Genomic DNA, 15,450 nt, shown 5'->3' on the forward strand with positions numbered 1-15,450 from the left:
CAAATGGGGTTGCCATGTTACTCAATGACAACAGGTTTGTTTTGGTTGGAAAGATCAAGAAAGTTATGCTTGATCTCTGGAACAAAAACTGCATTATTTGATGTTCTCTTATGTGAGGGCATTTGTATGAGGAATGCCTTTTTCAAGAGAAGGGGAGATGGAGAATTATTGGAAAAGTAGAAACAAAGGAGAAAAAAAAAACAACTTTGAGACACAGAAGTAAAGGGAAATAAAAGTTTTGAAGTTGAGATAATTAAAAAACCACTTTCCCCACCGCCCCCAAACAAAGGAAAGATCACATGTTTGTTTTTGAAAGTTCTGAAACATGAAGGTTCTGTATGAACAGATTTCCTACTAGACAGCTCCATAAGGGCTGGGATTGTTTTGCATCTACATTTGATTCCACAATACCTAGCACTGCACATAGAAGTGCACAAGACATAAGCTACGGGTGCTTATAAACACTATATGCCACTTAGTTTTAACACAAAATGTAGTATTTATTTTCTATTATATATATGAAAGTTTCTATCAGATAACACTAGTCATTACAAGAGGTGACAGTAGAAGGTCACTCGTATCTTTTTCACATGATCTTTCTACACGGAATACAATTTAATGAGAAACAACTACTGTGTGCACTAATGCTAGAAAGAGCTAAATAGAATGTATAAATGAAGAAACCTCTTGGATTACTGAAGTACCGTCTATTACAAGCACGAATGCCTTCTTGAATTATACATTTTTAAGAGGATGCAAAATATTTTCCCAAGCAATGCAGCTTAGTGAGTGGTAATTATATGTGAAAGTACCTTGAAATGTGGGAAAGTTTCCTGTGTTTATCACCCATGGGTCTTAATATTGCATATGTTTTTAAAAAGATATAACTTATTTAGTATGACTGTTCTCCAGAAATTATGGTGGACTATGAAATTAGTACCATTTTACATGGAAAGATATTTCCTTGTATGAGACTTCAGCTATGTAAGAGGCTAGCAGATTTGACCAGAAGATGATTTAATTAATTGAGACACTAAATTAAACTTATTAATTTAATTCAACATTGTCTAGATTTTTTAAAAAACTTCATCCTTTTGTTGTTGTTGTTGTTATGTGCCGTTGAGTCGCCCTGACTCATAGCGACCCCTCCTTAGATTTGTTGTTGTTGTTGTTATGTGCCGTCAAGTCGGCCTCAAGTCGGCCCCGACTGATAGCGACCCCTCCTTGGGTTTCCAAGGCAGTATCACTAGGGAAGTAGGATTGCCCAACCTTCCTTAATCTGTAAATAGCTAGTATTTGTCAAAAGATAAGGAAAATGTGGCAAAAATGTGCTTTTCCCATACACTTTAATGTGGGAATGTAAGAAGATATAAGTAAACTTATGGTGCTTTGTCCACGTCTTTACATGCTTTTTCTTTATACAGGACTTAAATAAATGGTAATATTGCACTGTGCAGACTCAGATGTCTGCAGCACTGCTGACATGAGTAACCCAGAAAATGAGAACGTGGTTTCCTTTGTGGAAAGCAGGAGTCTCCCAGGATGATGGCTGGCTAAATTCTGGTTTTGTCTTGCAATTTGGGAAGATAACTCATTTCATGCTATTTTCATAACTTTTTTTTTTTTTAATAATGGCAGATTATGAAGCAACATAACTCCTAGCTTCACAGTTTTTCTTTTCCAATCATAGTTTAAACTTGTTTCAAATGTACCATTAATATCAGAACAATAGTCCAGCTATAGGTATTTCAACTTCAGAACATAATTAATATTATTCAACTGTACCTATGAAGACTGTTGAAAGATCAAATGCTTTGTCACATATATATTTACCACAATTAAAAAGTTCTCTGTGGCTTATCCTCCATAACTGATTATATAAATTTGGTGTTTCTTCTTGCCAAATGTGAGATCACTTAAACCACAGGGGTTTGATTGTTTTGTCTGATAGTATTATTTTCTCTAGTGCTTATAGTACCTGAATTTCCTGTATAAACAGTTTTAATATTTTTCCATTTAGCTACACAAAATACCTTGTTGTTGTTGTTATGTGCCGTCGAGTTGGCCCTTAGAATGACATAAATTATTAAAGCTATTTTTGATTCTGCCAATACCTTTCAAATACTATTAACTCAGTTGCCTTTCACTTGTTGCCTCCCACAGAAGTAGTTGCTTATGATGGTATGGGATGATACTCCTGCTTTTCTAATCACACTATACTGACATCAGGGTAACTAGAAAGCACAAAACAAATGGTGATTAAAAGAAAAAAGAGAATAGTATATATTATATGCTTTCCTACATGCACTGGAAATTTCCATTAATTGCAAATCTGAAATTATATAAGCCACTGCCTACAATAGCATGTATTCTATAGAAATATATCTTAAGAGAGCACTGTTAAGACACTGAAGAAATCGGATTATGTGGAGAGCCCATCTGAGTCAGAACTTTGTCCAACCACTGCAGTGGTCCATGAAGATGAACTTCGATCCAGCAGGGGGTGCTTGTGACATCCTGGCGATGATACTCAGCTCCCCAGCCCTGGAAATCAAGAATGGAACGAAGAGTCATTGTTTCCAGATTTTACAGTTCCACAGCTGCCAGACAGAGTTCTGTGGACAAAGACAGAGCCCATGCCTCAGAGCAGACATGAGATGTGAGAGAGACTGTAAACTTTACCTAGTAAGTCTAGTACTTTTGCATACAACCTGGCACCCTAATATGAGTCCAAACCAATGCATTCCCTTTGTGTTCACAACTAAATACATGGATCTAGAAATGGTCTAGAGTCCCTGGATGGTGCAAACGGTTAACAACATGCTGGGCTACTAATCAAAAGATTGGAGGTGTGAGTCTACCCAGAGGTGCTTCAGAAGAAAGATGTGGCAATATACTTCTGAAAAACCAACTAATGAAAACCCTGCTGAGTACAGTTTTACTCTGACCCACATGGGGTTGCCATGCGTTGGGGCTGACTCTATGGAAATTGTGTTTTTTTGTTTTTGAGCTGGTCTGGGGCTTCAGACATAAGAGAAACACTGGTAAACCATTCTCCCTCCCACAAGGAAAGAAGGGATGAAATTTATGCTTATCTGCTTAGTGCTGAGCACAGTATTCAGCACAAAATGGTTACTCATTATCAATCAGTGACTTAAACTGAAAGTTGTAAAGAGAGAAGAGCAGGCATTCATGATTATTCAGGGCTGATTAGTAAATCTTGTTCCTCCTCCCTCTCTCTGGCTCACTTTTGGTCATTTCCTACTTAGTGCTATTCATAGGAGAGATGATAGAAAAAGAAAAGAATAAATGTGTATAATCCATATGTTAAACATCAGTGAAAAGCTATTTTAAAAATAAAGAAAGATCACAGCCAAGCAAACTAGTTTTGCCATTGGAAACAGTGATTCTTTGTAGAATTTTAAAACAATTGGCTAAGAAGACGTTTTAAAATTTCTAGTGGATTTCAACATAACCATGCTGCGTGGTGGCACTTCATACTCATGACTGATGCCTGATAATCGCATCATTCTTTTTCAGTCCATTCACCCTCCTACTTCTGCCTTTTCTCAGATGACTATTATTTCACTCCTGCTTCTCTTTCCTGAAACTTCTAAAACCTATTCCTTCATCCTTGGCTTGCAACTCAATAATAGTCTTCTTTCCTATTTCAATGAGAAAAATGAAGCAATCAAAAGAGAATTCCCTAAGCACCTGTACCCACATAACTGGCCTTTCTACCTCTTACCATAGATTATCTGTTTCCAAATAAACCAGTCTGTCCATTTGTGCATTAGACTATTCTCACTTGCCTTCTCAGGCACATCATTCCAGCCAATCTCCCTCATTCTCTCTGTAATCTTTGGCTTTCTTTGGACCATTCCAATCAACACAGAAACATGCTGAAATATATCCCATCTTCAAAGTACTTCTCATGACCCTACCATCTCCTCCAGTTATTGACCCACTTCTTTGATCCCTTTCTTAGCAAAACCCTTAAAAGGGTTGTCCATACTGACTGTCTCCAACTCCTCTCCTTCCATTCTTAAAGCACTCTGTTCAGGGTTTCACCCCAGTCATCAACAAAACTGTTCTTGTTGAAATAAATAATAATAATAAAAAGATCTTTATATTGGTAAAATTAATGATCAACTCTCAGTGTTCATATTTTGTGGGCAGTACACTAACAAGACTAAGCATGGTGGGCACCTCTCACCTTCATTGTTAATTGCATGGTCAGGATCAACATGAATCCAATTCTTACCTGCAAAAGGATGCAGACCTAATTTTCCTACTTCATTCTCATCACCAATTGCTCCAGTAACAATATAATCCCCAGCCATCCAGGGATAGGTCAACAGGGGCTGGCCACAAGCACAGAGGTCCACATAACACGCTGAATTTCAGACTACCTAGCCCCAAATGTGGGGTTTTTCTCTAACTCCAATAGGGTATCACTGTAAGTCTAGGAGTTCACCCAACATCTTCACTTCTGACCTGTTGGCTCCCCCTACCCCCTGTGGGTTTGAGGATTTCCTGAAATGAGTCACAGAATTCATGGAGCAGCATCTATACTTAGAACTACCTATTTGTCATAACCAGAGAGGATACAAATGAAGAAATGCATAGGCAGGGTTTGGGAGGGGTCCAAGAGCAGAAATCCTATGCTCACCAAGGGACCTACTATATTCCTGAGAGCAAAATGTTCATTCCTTCCAACCCAGAAGCTCCTCTGAACCCTGTCTTCCAAAGCCTTGATTGGCCTCACCATGTGGCCATGGTAAATTACTTTGTGAGGCTCCTGAGGCTTACTTAGTAGCAGGCCTCCAGGTGAGCCCTCTTGGTCTGGTTAGCCTCCACTCATTGGCCTTAGGGTGGTTTGGCTATCAGGAAACAGGACCAAAGGCTGAACTGCAAGGGGGTTCCACATCTCACAAGCAGTGTCTTAGTTCCCTAGTGCTGCTGTAACACAAATAACCGAAGTGGGTGGGTTAAAGTACAGAAATTGATCAGAACAGAAGTAACAGTTCAGGAAGCTAGAAGTCTGAATTCAGAATGGGAATCTAGAGGGGATGTCCTTCCTTGTTTATTTCAGCATCCTGTAGCCCACAATCCATCCAGACCAAATCTATTACCTCTTCTCCATCTTGGTTGAAGGTAATTTTATTTTTTCAGCTAATAGGCTAAAATCTTTGAAGTTGAACTTAACTCCTCTCTTTCTCTATACCCCCACTGAATCCCCTCATAATTCAGAATGCTTACACTTATAACAAATTCTACTGGAACTTCTCTGGTGGGAGCACCATCATGTCTCACCTGAATATTACAACTGCCTCCTAAACAGTCTCCCTACTCGAACCTTTGACTACACAGTATCTGTTCTCCACACAGCAGCCAGAGTTTAAAACATGTAAGTCAGAGCATGAAAATCCTCTGCTCAAATCCCTGCAATGGCTCCCCATCTCTTTACTGTGGCTTACAAAGTGTTGGTCTAGTTCCCTGTTACTGTTCTGACTCCCTCATTTATTGTGCTTCAGTCACATTGGCCTGTTTGCTGTTCCTTGAAATTTCCAGGAACAATTCTATGACAGGGCTTTTGTGCTTGGTATTCCCTCTGTCTCTAGTGTTCTTTCCCTACATAACCATATGACTAACTCCCTCATCTCCTTCAAGTCTTTGCTGATGTGCCACCTTTTCAATGAGGCCTACCCTGACCTCCTTTTTATAAATTGCAACTTACCTCTATCCCAGCAGTCCAATTTTCCTTGCCATGTGCAACATTTTCTTTTTCCATGTTGTTCTTGTTAGCTGCCATTGAGTTGGCCTCCAACTCATGGCAACCCCATAAACAACAGAATGAAATGCTGCTCAGGCTGCACCATCCCTTGATCAACTGCAGATAAGACTGTTGTGATCCATAGGGTTGTCATGGCTGATTTTCGGAAGTAGATCACCAGACCTTTCTTCCTATTCTGCCTTAGTCTGGAGGCTTGGCCGAAACCTGTATAGCATCATAGCGATACACAAGCCTTCAGTGACGGACAAGTAATGGCTGTGCATGAGGTGTATTGGCCAGAAATGGAACCTGTATTTCCTACACAGAAAGTGAGAATTCTATCACTGACTCACCACTGCCCTTCTTTCATACAACTTGTTAATTATGTTGCTTATTGTTATCACTTCCACAAGAATGTAAGTTCCATGAAGACAAAGGTTTTTGACTAATCACTGATGCCTGGAACAGTGCCTGGCACTTGGTAGGTGTTCAGTAAACTGTTGACTGGCTGAATGAATGAGTACTAGAATCAGTAAAAAATTGAGCTGAAAGAATCATTAAAGATGATCTAGTCTTTCACCCCTAACAGTAGCCACCAATATTTAGTCATCTATAGTTTCCTTTAAACAGATCATCTATAGTTATATTTGCTCAGAATTAATTTTTTTAAAAGTCCTTGTAATATTAATAACCATTTGTTTTCCATAAGCTGTGTAGCTTTAATAATTTAAATGTTTCCTATCTAAGAAAGACATCTGGTTGATATTTGGAAGATCAGATTTTTATGCAAACTTACATTATAGTGAAATAATCACGAGATATTGGCATTTAAAAAAAAAAACACCTAGAAAAAATAAAAAACTGATGAGTCAAATGATTGTTTGTTAAAGGCAATTTAATGTCCTTTGCTGGTTCTAAAGCGAAACAAAAACATTTGAAAAGCTGTCCAGGTATCAAGGACCTGCTTGACCTTTGGTTATTTTGATTGCTTTAAAACATAAAAATGCTTTTAAAGTTTAAAATAAATTTGAATACAATTGCTTTATCATGAAATAAAATGATTCTAAGCAGTCATTCTTTCAATTGGAAACTATAATGTTGATTCTTCTAAAATAATTACTAAATTATAAATATAAAAGAAATATAACTGGAGTATAGAAATTTTATTAAAAAAAAAAAAATCTGTTGCCGTTGAGTTGATTCCAACTCATAGCAACCCCATAGGACAGAGTAGGACTGCTGCACAGTTTCCAAGGCTATCATCTTTATGAAAGCAGATTGCCATGTCTTTCTTCCACTTAGCAGCTGGTGGAGTGAAGTGCCATCGAAGTGCCAATCTTTTGGTTAGCAGCCAAGTGGTTAACCACAGCATCAATTAGTTTTCATGGTAACTTTATATTAAATTTATTTTGAAAAAACCTGGAACAAGTCATGCTGATTTCTCAGATAGATATTTCACAATCTGAAAACTGTGTCACATTATACCCAGGCAGTTTGACAAATAAATTCAGATTTTGAAATATTAGAATTATTTGCAATTACAACTTGGAATAAATGAAATAGAAGAAGGATGCAAACTCAAGAAAAATTCATTGCCATTGATTCAGATCGGACTCATAGCAACCCCTCCTTGGGTTTCTGAGGCAGCATCACTACAGAAGTAGATTGCCCAACCTTCCTTCCGAGGAGTGGCTGGTGGGTTTGGACCACCAGCCTTCTGGTTAGCAGTCAAATGCTTTAGGCACTATGCCTTAAATTTGCAAATCCAGTTGTTTTTCCTTCCCACTAAGTAACTTCCTTGCTTCTTCAACTTTTACATCAACCTTAATACAATTTGCTTTGAGAACGTCAACAAATACTCATAAAGAGACTATCTAATAGCCTCTCTAACCACACCCACCTTAATGTTTGTATTCCAATTTGTATATACTTCTATAATAGCACATAATGTTGTTGTTGTTAGGTGCCCTCAAGTCGCCTCCAACTCATAGTGACCCTATGCACAGCAGAAATAAATAACTCCTGGTCCTGCACCAGCTCCACGATCCCTGCTATACCTGAAGCCATGGCAGCAGCCACTGTGTCAATCCATCTCATTGATGGCCTTCCCCTCCTTTGTCGACCCTCCACCTTACCAAGCATGACATCCTTCTCCAGGGAATGGTCCCTTCTGAAAATACGACCAAAGTAGGTGAGACAAAGTCTGGTTATTCTTGCTTCCAAGAAGCATTTGGGCTGCACTTCCTCCAGCACAGATATGTTAGTTCTTTTAGCCGTCCATGGTACTTTCAGTATTTTTCTCCAGCACCACATCTCAAAAGCATCAATTCTTCTTTGGTCTTCTTTATTCATTGTCCAGCTCTGACATGCATATCAGGCAAGTGAAAATATCATGGCTTGTGTCAGGTGCACCTTAGTCCTCAAGGAGATATATTTGCTCCTCAGCACTTGAAAGAGGTCCTTTGCAGCTGACTTGTCCAGTGCTATATGCTGTCTGATGTCCTGACTACTGCCTCCATTGGCATCAACTGTAGAACCAAGCAATGTGAAGTCTTTGACAACTTCTATCTTTCCTCCATTCATCGTGATGCTGCTTAAAGGTCCAGTTGTGAGAATTTTTGTTTTCTTTATACTGAGATGTAATCCATACTGCAGACTGTATTTTTCATCAAAAAGTGCTCAAGCATCTTCACTTTCAGCAAGTAAAGTTGTGTTGTCAGCATATCGCAGGTTGTTAATGAGCCTTCCTTCAATCCTGATGTCACCTTCTTCTTCATATAGTCCAGCTTCTTGGATTATTTGCTCAGCATATGGACTGAGTAAGTATGGTGAAAGGATGCAACCCTGATACACTCCCTTCTTGATTTTAAACCATGCAGTGTCCCTTTGTTCTGTTTGAATGACAGCCTCCTGGTCTATGTGCAGGTTCCTCATGAGTACAATTAAGTGTTCAGGAATTCCCATTCTTCTCAATGTTATACACAATTTGTTATGATCCATGCAATCATATGCTTTTTCATAGTCAATAAAACACAAGTAAACATCTTTCTGGTATTCTTTGCTTTGAGCCAAGATCCATGTGACATCAGCAATGATACCTCTTGTTCCATGTCCTCTTCTGAATCCAGCCTGCACCTCTGGAAGCTCTCTGCAAATATACTGCTGCAACCGCTTTTGAATTATTTTCAGTAAGATTTTACTTGCGTGCGATACTAATGATATTGTTCGGTAATTTCTACATTCTGTGGGATCACCTCTCTTTGGAATGGGAAAAAATATGGATCTCTTCCAGTCAGTTGGTCAGGTAGCTGTCTTCCAAATCTCTTGGCATAAAGGAGTGAATGCCTCCAGTGTTGAAACATCTCAATGGGTATTCCATCAATTCCTGGAGCCTTGTTCTTCGCCAATTCCTTCAGTGCAGCTTTGCCTTCTTCCTTCGGTACCATTGGTTCTTGATCATATGCCCCCTCCTGAAATGGATGAAGATCAACCAGTTCTTTTCAGTACAGTGATTCTATGTATTCCTTCCATTTTCTTTTGATGCTTCCTGTATCATTCAATATTTTCCCCATAGAATCTTTCAATATTACAACTCGAGGCTTAAGTTTTTTCCTCAGTTCTTTCAGTTCGAGTAATGCCAAGTGTGTTCTTCCCTTTTGGTTCTCTAACTCCAGGCCCTTGCACATTTTATTATAGTACTTGGCTTTGTCTGCTTGAGCTGATCTTTGAAATCTTCTGTTCAGCTCTTTTATATTGTCATTTCTTCCATTTGCTTTAGCTACTCTCCATTCAAGAGCAAGTTTCAGAGTCTCTTTTGACATCTATTTTGGCCTTTTCTTCTTTTCTCGTCTTTTTAATGATTTCTTGGTTTCTTCACGGATGATGTTCTTGATGTCATCCCACAATTCTCCTGGTTTTTGGTCACTGGTGTTCAATGCATCAAATCTATTCTTTAGATGGTCTATAAATTCAGAAGGGATGTATTCAAGGTCATATATTGGCTCTTGTGGACTTGTTTTAATTGTCTTCAACTTTAAGTTGAACTTGCATATGAGCAATTTATGGTCTATTCCACAATCAGTTCCTGGCCTTGTTTTGGCTGAAGACACTGAGCTTTTCCAAGCCCTCTTGCCACAGATGCAGTCAATCTGATTCCTCTGTGTTCCATCTGGTGAAATCCACATGTACAGCCGCCGTTTGTGTTGTTGAAAAAAGGTGTTTGCAATGAACAGTCGTTGGTCTTGCAAAATTCTACCAAGCGAGTTCCAGCATTATTTCTGTCACCAAGGCCCAATTTCCCAACTACCGGTGATTCTTCTTTGTTTCCAACTTTTGGTCTCCAGTCACAGTGATGATTAACACATCTTGATTGCATATTTGGTCAATTTCAGACTGCAGAAGTTGATAAAAATCTTCAATTTCCTCATCTTTGGCTTTGGTGGCTGGTGCATAAATTTGAATAATAGTCATATTAACTGGTCTTCCTTGTAAGCATATGGATATTATCTTATCACTGACAGCACTGTACTTCAGGACAGATCTTGAAACATCTTTTGTTTCCTCTTCAATTGTCCTCTTCAATTGCCATTCCTGGCATAGTAGTATGGCTATCTGTATGAAACCACAGTAGTATGGTTATCTGATTGAAAATGGCCAAAACCAGTCCATTCCATCTCACTAATGCTTAGGATATCAATCTTTATGTATTCCATTTCATTTTTGACAACTTCCAACTTTCCTAGATTCATACTTTGTACATTCCATGTTCGTATTATTAGTGGATGTCTGCAATTTGAGTCATGCCACATCAGCAAATGGAGGTCTTGAAAGCTCTACTTTATTCCTATTAGTAAGGTTGGCCCTACTTTGATGATGCAGCTCTTTCCTATTAATATTTTGTGTGTGTGTGTGTGTGTGTGATTTGGGTTGAAAGTGTACAGAGCAAATTCACTTTCCATACAGCAGTTCACACACACATTGTGTCAAGACATTGATTACAATTTACCCAAATGTGACAGCTCCCCTCCCACTTTGTCCCAATAGTTACCTCTTCCCTGTGTTCATCCCTCCATGCACTCCTGCCCCGAGCTTTCTCCCTGTGCATAAACAGCCCTTCTTTCTCCCATGATTGCTCTCTCCAAGGAATGTATCTACCTCAGGTAAATGTTCAACTTATACACCTGTCTTTTGTTTGGCTGGAAGCCACAGGTGTGGGTTGAATTCAAGACCCAAAGGGCAGCTAGGGACCAGAGTCTCAGAAGTTCCACCAGGCTCTATCAGACCAACAAACCTGGTATTTTTTTTTTTCCATTTTTTTTTTTTTTTTGGGTCCACATTGTTCTCCCTCTCTATCCAGGATCTCCTACATAGATCCCCCTCTGAGTGGTTGACAGTGGTAGCCAGGCATCATCTAGTTCTTCTGGTTTCACAGTCGTATAGGCTGAGAATCATATGGTGTACCTGTCGCAAGTACTAATTCTTTCCATGAATCTTTAGTTTTTTTCATTCTTCTTTGCTCTGGACAAGGAGAGACCCATCGTTGCATCCAGATGGCTCCTTGCAAGCTTTTAAGATCCCAGTTGCTACTCACCAAAGTAGGAGGTGGAACAATGTTTTGTGCAGTATGTTATGCCAATTGAGCTTGACGTCCCCTGCAACTCTCGCCTGAAGCCCACAGGTTCAACTGCTTGCTTCCTCTGGGTAGCTGGTTGTGACCAAGAAGTGATGACAACCCTGTCCCTTGTCACTCTCTACTATATACCTGGGAATTCTTACAGAACATACAAATAACACTTGTAGAACCATTGTCTGCCAACTCTATACATGGTCTTGACTACACTCCTTGCTGCACAGACATACCTAATAGTTCAGCCTGTCCACCCATCTATCCACCTGTATACCCATGTTTGCCTTCACTGACAATGTAGTACCATATGTGCAAAAGGGTACATCTTTGTTGTCTGCACCTCCCATGTACTGCTCTATGTCTTCCTCTTTCTCAATGCCACCATGTTGATCACTCACATCCTAGTCATATTTTGAAAGCCTTCTGACCTAAGGGGCTTGTTCTCCTGCACTGCATCAGATAATGTTGCTGGGCTATTCATAAAGTTGCGCACTAATGTATCAGACAGTGTTTCTCTGCTATTTATAAGGTTTTCCCTGGCTAATTCTTTGAGAAGTGGGACGGCCTCTTCCTTCTTCCTAGTCTATCTCAGTCTGTAAGCTGCTTTGAAACTGTGCACCATGTGCAACCCTGCTGGAACTTTAAACACCAGTGGGGCAGCCTCAAGCCTCACAGCAACATGCAAGCCACAATAGTACGATAAGCTGAAGACAAGTTTGTCTCGCTTAGCTGTTCAAAACCTCCTTGCCCTCCCCTTACCTAGATCCCTGGCACTGCTCTGCTCTGTTGTGCCCCTGGCTTCTCTTTCCCCGCTTTCCTGGCTGGTGGGGGGGGGGTGGTCGCCGGGGTTGCTCCCCTTACCTGGATCTCTGGCTATTGCTCTTCTCTGTCATCCCCTCTGGGTTCTCTTTCCCTGGCTTTCCTGGCTGGTGTGGGTGGCCTGGGGAAACCCTTCCCTGGATCCCTGGCTGCTGCTCTGCTCTGTCTTGCCCTCTGGTTTCTCTTTTCCTCACTTTCCTGGCTGGTGGGGGTGAGGCCTGGGTTGCTCCCCTTATCTGGATCTCTGGCTGCTGCTCTGATCTGTCATCCCCTCTGGATTCTCTTTACCCGGATTTCCTGGCTGGTGGGGTTGGGGCCTGGGTCACTCCCCTTACCTGGGTCCCTGGCTGCCCCTCTGCTCTGTCATGCCCATAATACATACTGTGTTGTATTAGAGGCAGTTCCATCTATTCTACAGTGGTGTAGTGGGTAAGTCACTTGACTTCTAACTGGAAGGTCAGTGACTCAAACCCACCAGCTGCTCTGCTGAAGGAAGATAGGGTGATCTACTTCAGTAAAGATTTACAGCCCTGCAAACCCAATGGGGGCCACTATGAGTCAGAAATGACTCAATGGCAGTGAGTTTGGTTTTTTTGGTTTAGTGACACAAGTAGTTAAGTACATGCTACTAATAGGAAGGCTAACAGTTCAAACCTACCTCGAGGTGCCTGGTGATCTGTTTCACATAGGTCACAGCCATGAAAACCCTATGGGGGAGGAGTTCTACTTTAAAAACATATGGAGTTACTGTAAGTCAAAATCGACCTGACAGCAACTAATTTGGTTTTTAGTTTTTGTTATGGATTGAACTGTGTCCCTCCACAGTATTTACTGGAATTCTAAAACCTATACCTGTAGATGTAATTCTGTGTGTAAATAGGGTTTTCTTTGTTATGTCACATTAGTGTGTGGTTTGTCCTAAACTTAACGACTTCTGAGTTACACGGAGCAACACACACACACACACACACACACACACACAGATAAGGAAGCACAAACAGAGGTCATTTGAGAATCACCAAGGAACCAAGGAATGCAGAGTCTACAGCAGCTGAAGGAGACAGAGATGACAAAAAGAGAGCCTTCCCCTTTAGCTGGTGCTCTGAATTTGGACTTTTAGCTTCCTGCCTGTAAGAAAATAAACTCCTGTTCTCTAAAACCACCTACCTGTGATACATCTGTTACACAGCACTAAAAAACTACAAAACTTATTTATAAATATTTTCTTCTCTCTTTGTCTGTATGCTTTCTAAGAGTAAGGAGTATCTTATTTAACACAAGTAAATTCAACAAGTATTTACTGACTGGCAATAATGCTCAGCAATTAGCGGGATGGAAAAATCTCTGTAGCATTAAATCTTATGACAATATTATTGCCACTTTATCATTTCATTAAAAGCACTTTTACCTTAACAAAACTCATTCGGATAGTGCACATCTTTGTTAACTCATAAACCACTTCAAATCCATGGTGGACTGATTGTGCAAGCAGCTGAGCAAAGAGCTGGTTGTTGAAGATCTTGAGGCTACAGCCACTGGGGATCTTACAAACAGTGGCTGGGTGGAAGCCATGCTGGTAGTTGCAGTTACGGCTCTGTACAAAGATGCTGCTGTCGCTCACGCACTCGGCATAGACTTCCCCCCCAACGTAGTACAAATGAACACCTGTAGAGGCAAAAATAGAGCCTTCACACCAGAGCTGTGTTTAGTTTATGTTTAACACCATTCTTTCTCTTCATTGACTTTTGTAATGTCAAGAGATATGACTGTTATAAAGTTAAATGCTGACTTCTTTTCACTGTAATTTGTGTTGTTTTTTCCACAAGCTAATTTAAAAGTGGATTGCAATCCATGTTTAAAATCACTCTGAAAACCCAATAAGTAGACTCTCATGTACTTCTCTTCCTGTTACCCACTCCATTTCATACTTACCAAACGAAACCAAACCCACTGCCTCCGAGTTGATTCTGACTCATAGTGAGTGACCGCCATTGGGTTTCCAAGGCTGTAAATCTTTATAGAAGTAGAGTGCCTCATCTTTCTTCTACAGAGTGGCTGGTGGGTTTGAACCGCCAGCCGTCTGGTTAGCAGGCAAGTGTCTTAGCCACTATGCTACCAGAGCTCCCAATCTTATGCTTAGTCATCCAAAAATAAGGTCTCAATAGTAATAAATGCAAATGAAATACATAATGCAGAATACATGCAACAGTCCTTCATGTATATATACAAATAAAAATAGGATAAAGAATCAAGAAAATGTTACTTAAGTGCATACACTCAACCTACTTCAGAAGAAACCATAAATTAAAATATTTTTTTTAACCAACAGTTTCTCTTAATAAATGCCTCAAAGAGAGCTATTTCATTTTAAATTCTATCAGCTGAGGTTATAAGTCATATAGTAACGCCTACTTTTACTTATGAACAATGAAATTCTTGCCATGTTTCCAGTTATAATGGTATAAAAACAATAAAAATGTAGGTTATATCACTTTATCTAACAGTATTAGAATTACAGGCAAAAAAGCATCCTGAGAATGTTGCTGTTCACATTAATTTTCACTCCAAATTAAATTTTAGGTGATTCTTTGCCTTCCAAATGTCTGAGTTTGAGATTCAACATTAATTTAGACCAAGCTGTTGGGTATAGATAAAATGAAGAATTTCTTGTCCAGTGAATACTGAATACCAGAACAATATTTCTCTAAGTTTTAATGGGTTTAAGAAAAAAAAACCTCTAGCACTGGTGTCAACATGATTTTAAGTACAATTACCATGCAATTAAAAGATGCACATAGAAATGATCCATAATATATTTAAAGTAAAAGAAGCTCTGGTGGTGTAGTGCCTAACGCATTTGACTGCTAACTAGAGGTTTGGTGGTTCAAACCCCCAGTCTCTGTGTGGAAAGCAGATGGGACAATCTACTTCCATAAAAATTTACAGTCTCTGAAACCCAATGTGGGTCACTCTGAGTCAGACTTGACTCTGGCAGCGAGTTTTTTTTTTTTTTAAATATACTTACAGTAATATACTTCAAGTTTTCTCAAAATGAAAATATGGAACTTTGAAATAATATAACTTTAAGTAATAGAACCTCCAAGGATTCTTAGACCCAGCTTGTGTAACTTTGTACTTAGAAAACATTACTGACAGCTGCTTAGACTTTCTTTGTCATGTCCTAGTTGTTGTTGTTGTTGTTATGTGCTGTTGAATCGGACCCAACTCA

At 39.7% G+C, this 15,450-nt stretch overlaps 1 protein-coding gene across 1 annotated transcript in view; it reads right to left on the reverse strand.

The window, feature by feature from the left end:
- Positions 1-2,400: 2,400 nt before the first annotated feature.
- Positions 2,401-15,450, reverse strand: part of SMAD9 (SMAD family member 9) — a 67,992-nt gene continuing 54,942 nt past the window's right edge. Inside the window, exons 5-6 of the mRNA XM_007958653.2 lie at positions 13,630-13,886; positions 2,401-2,544 (exon numbers count right to left, since the gene is read on the reverse strand). Of these exons, the coding sequence (XP_007956844.1) occupies positions 2,401-2,544; positions 13,630-13,886 (401 nt within the window). The remainder of the gene's footprint in view (positions 2,545-13,629; positions 13,887-15,450) is intronic.

This window comes from Orycteropus afer, unplaced genomic scaffold (genome assembly GCF_000298275.1).
Source record: "Orycteropus afer afer isolate SDZICR_OR568_19922 unplaced genomic scaffold, OryAfe1.0 scaffold01065, whole genome shotgun sequence".
In the NCBI taxonomy this organism is placed as follows: Eukaryota; Metazoa; Chordata; class Mammalia; order Tubulidentata; family Orycteropodidae; genus Orycteropus; species Orycteropus afer.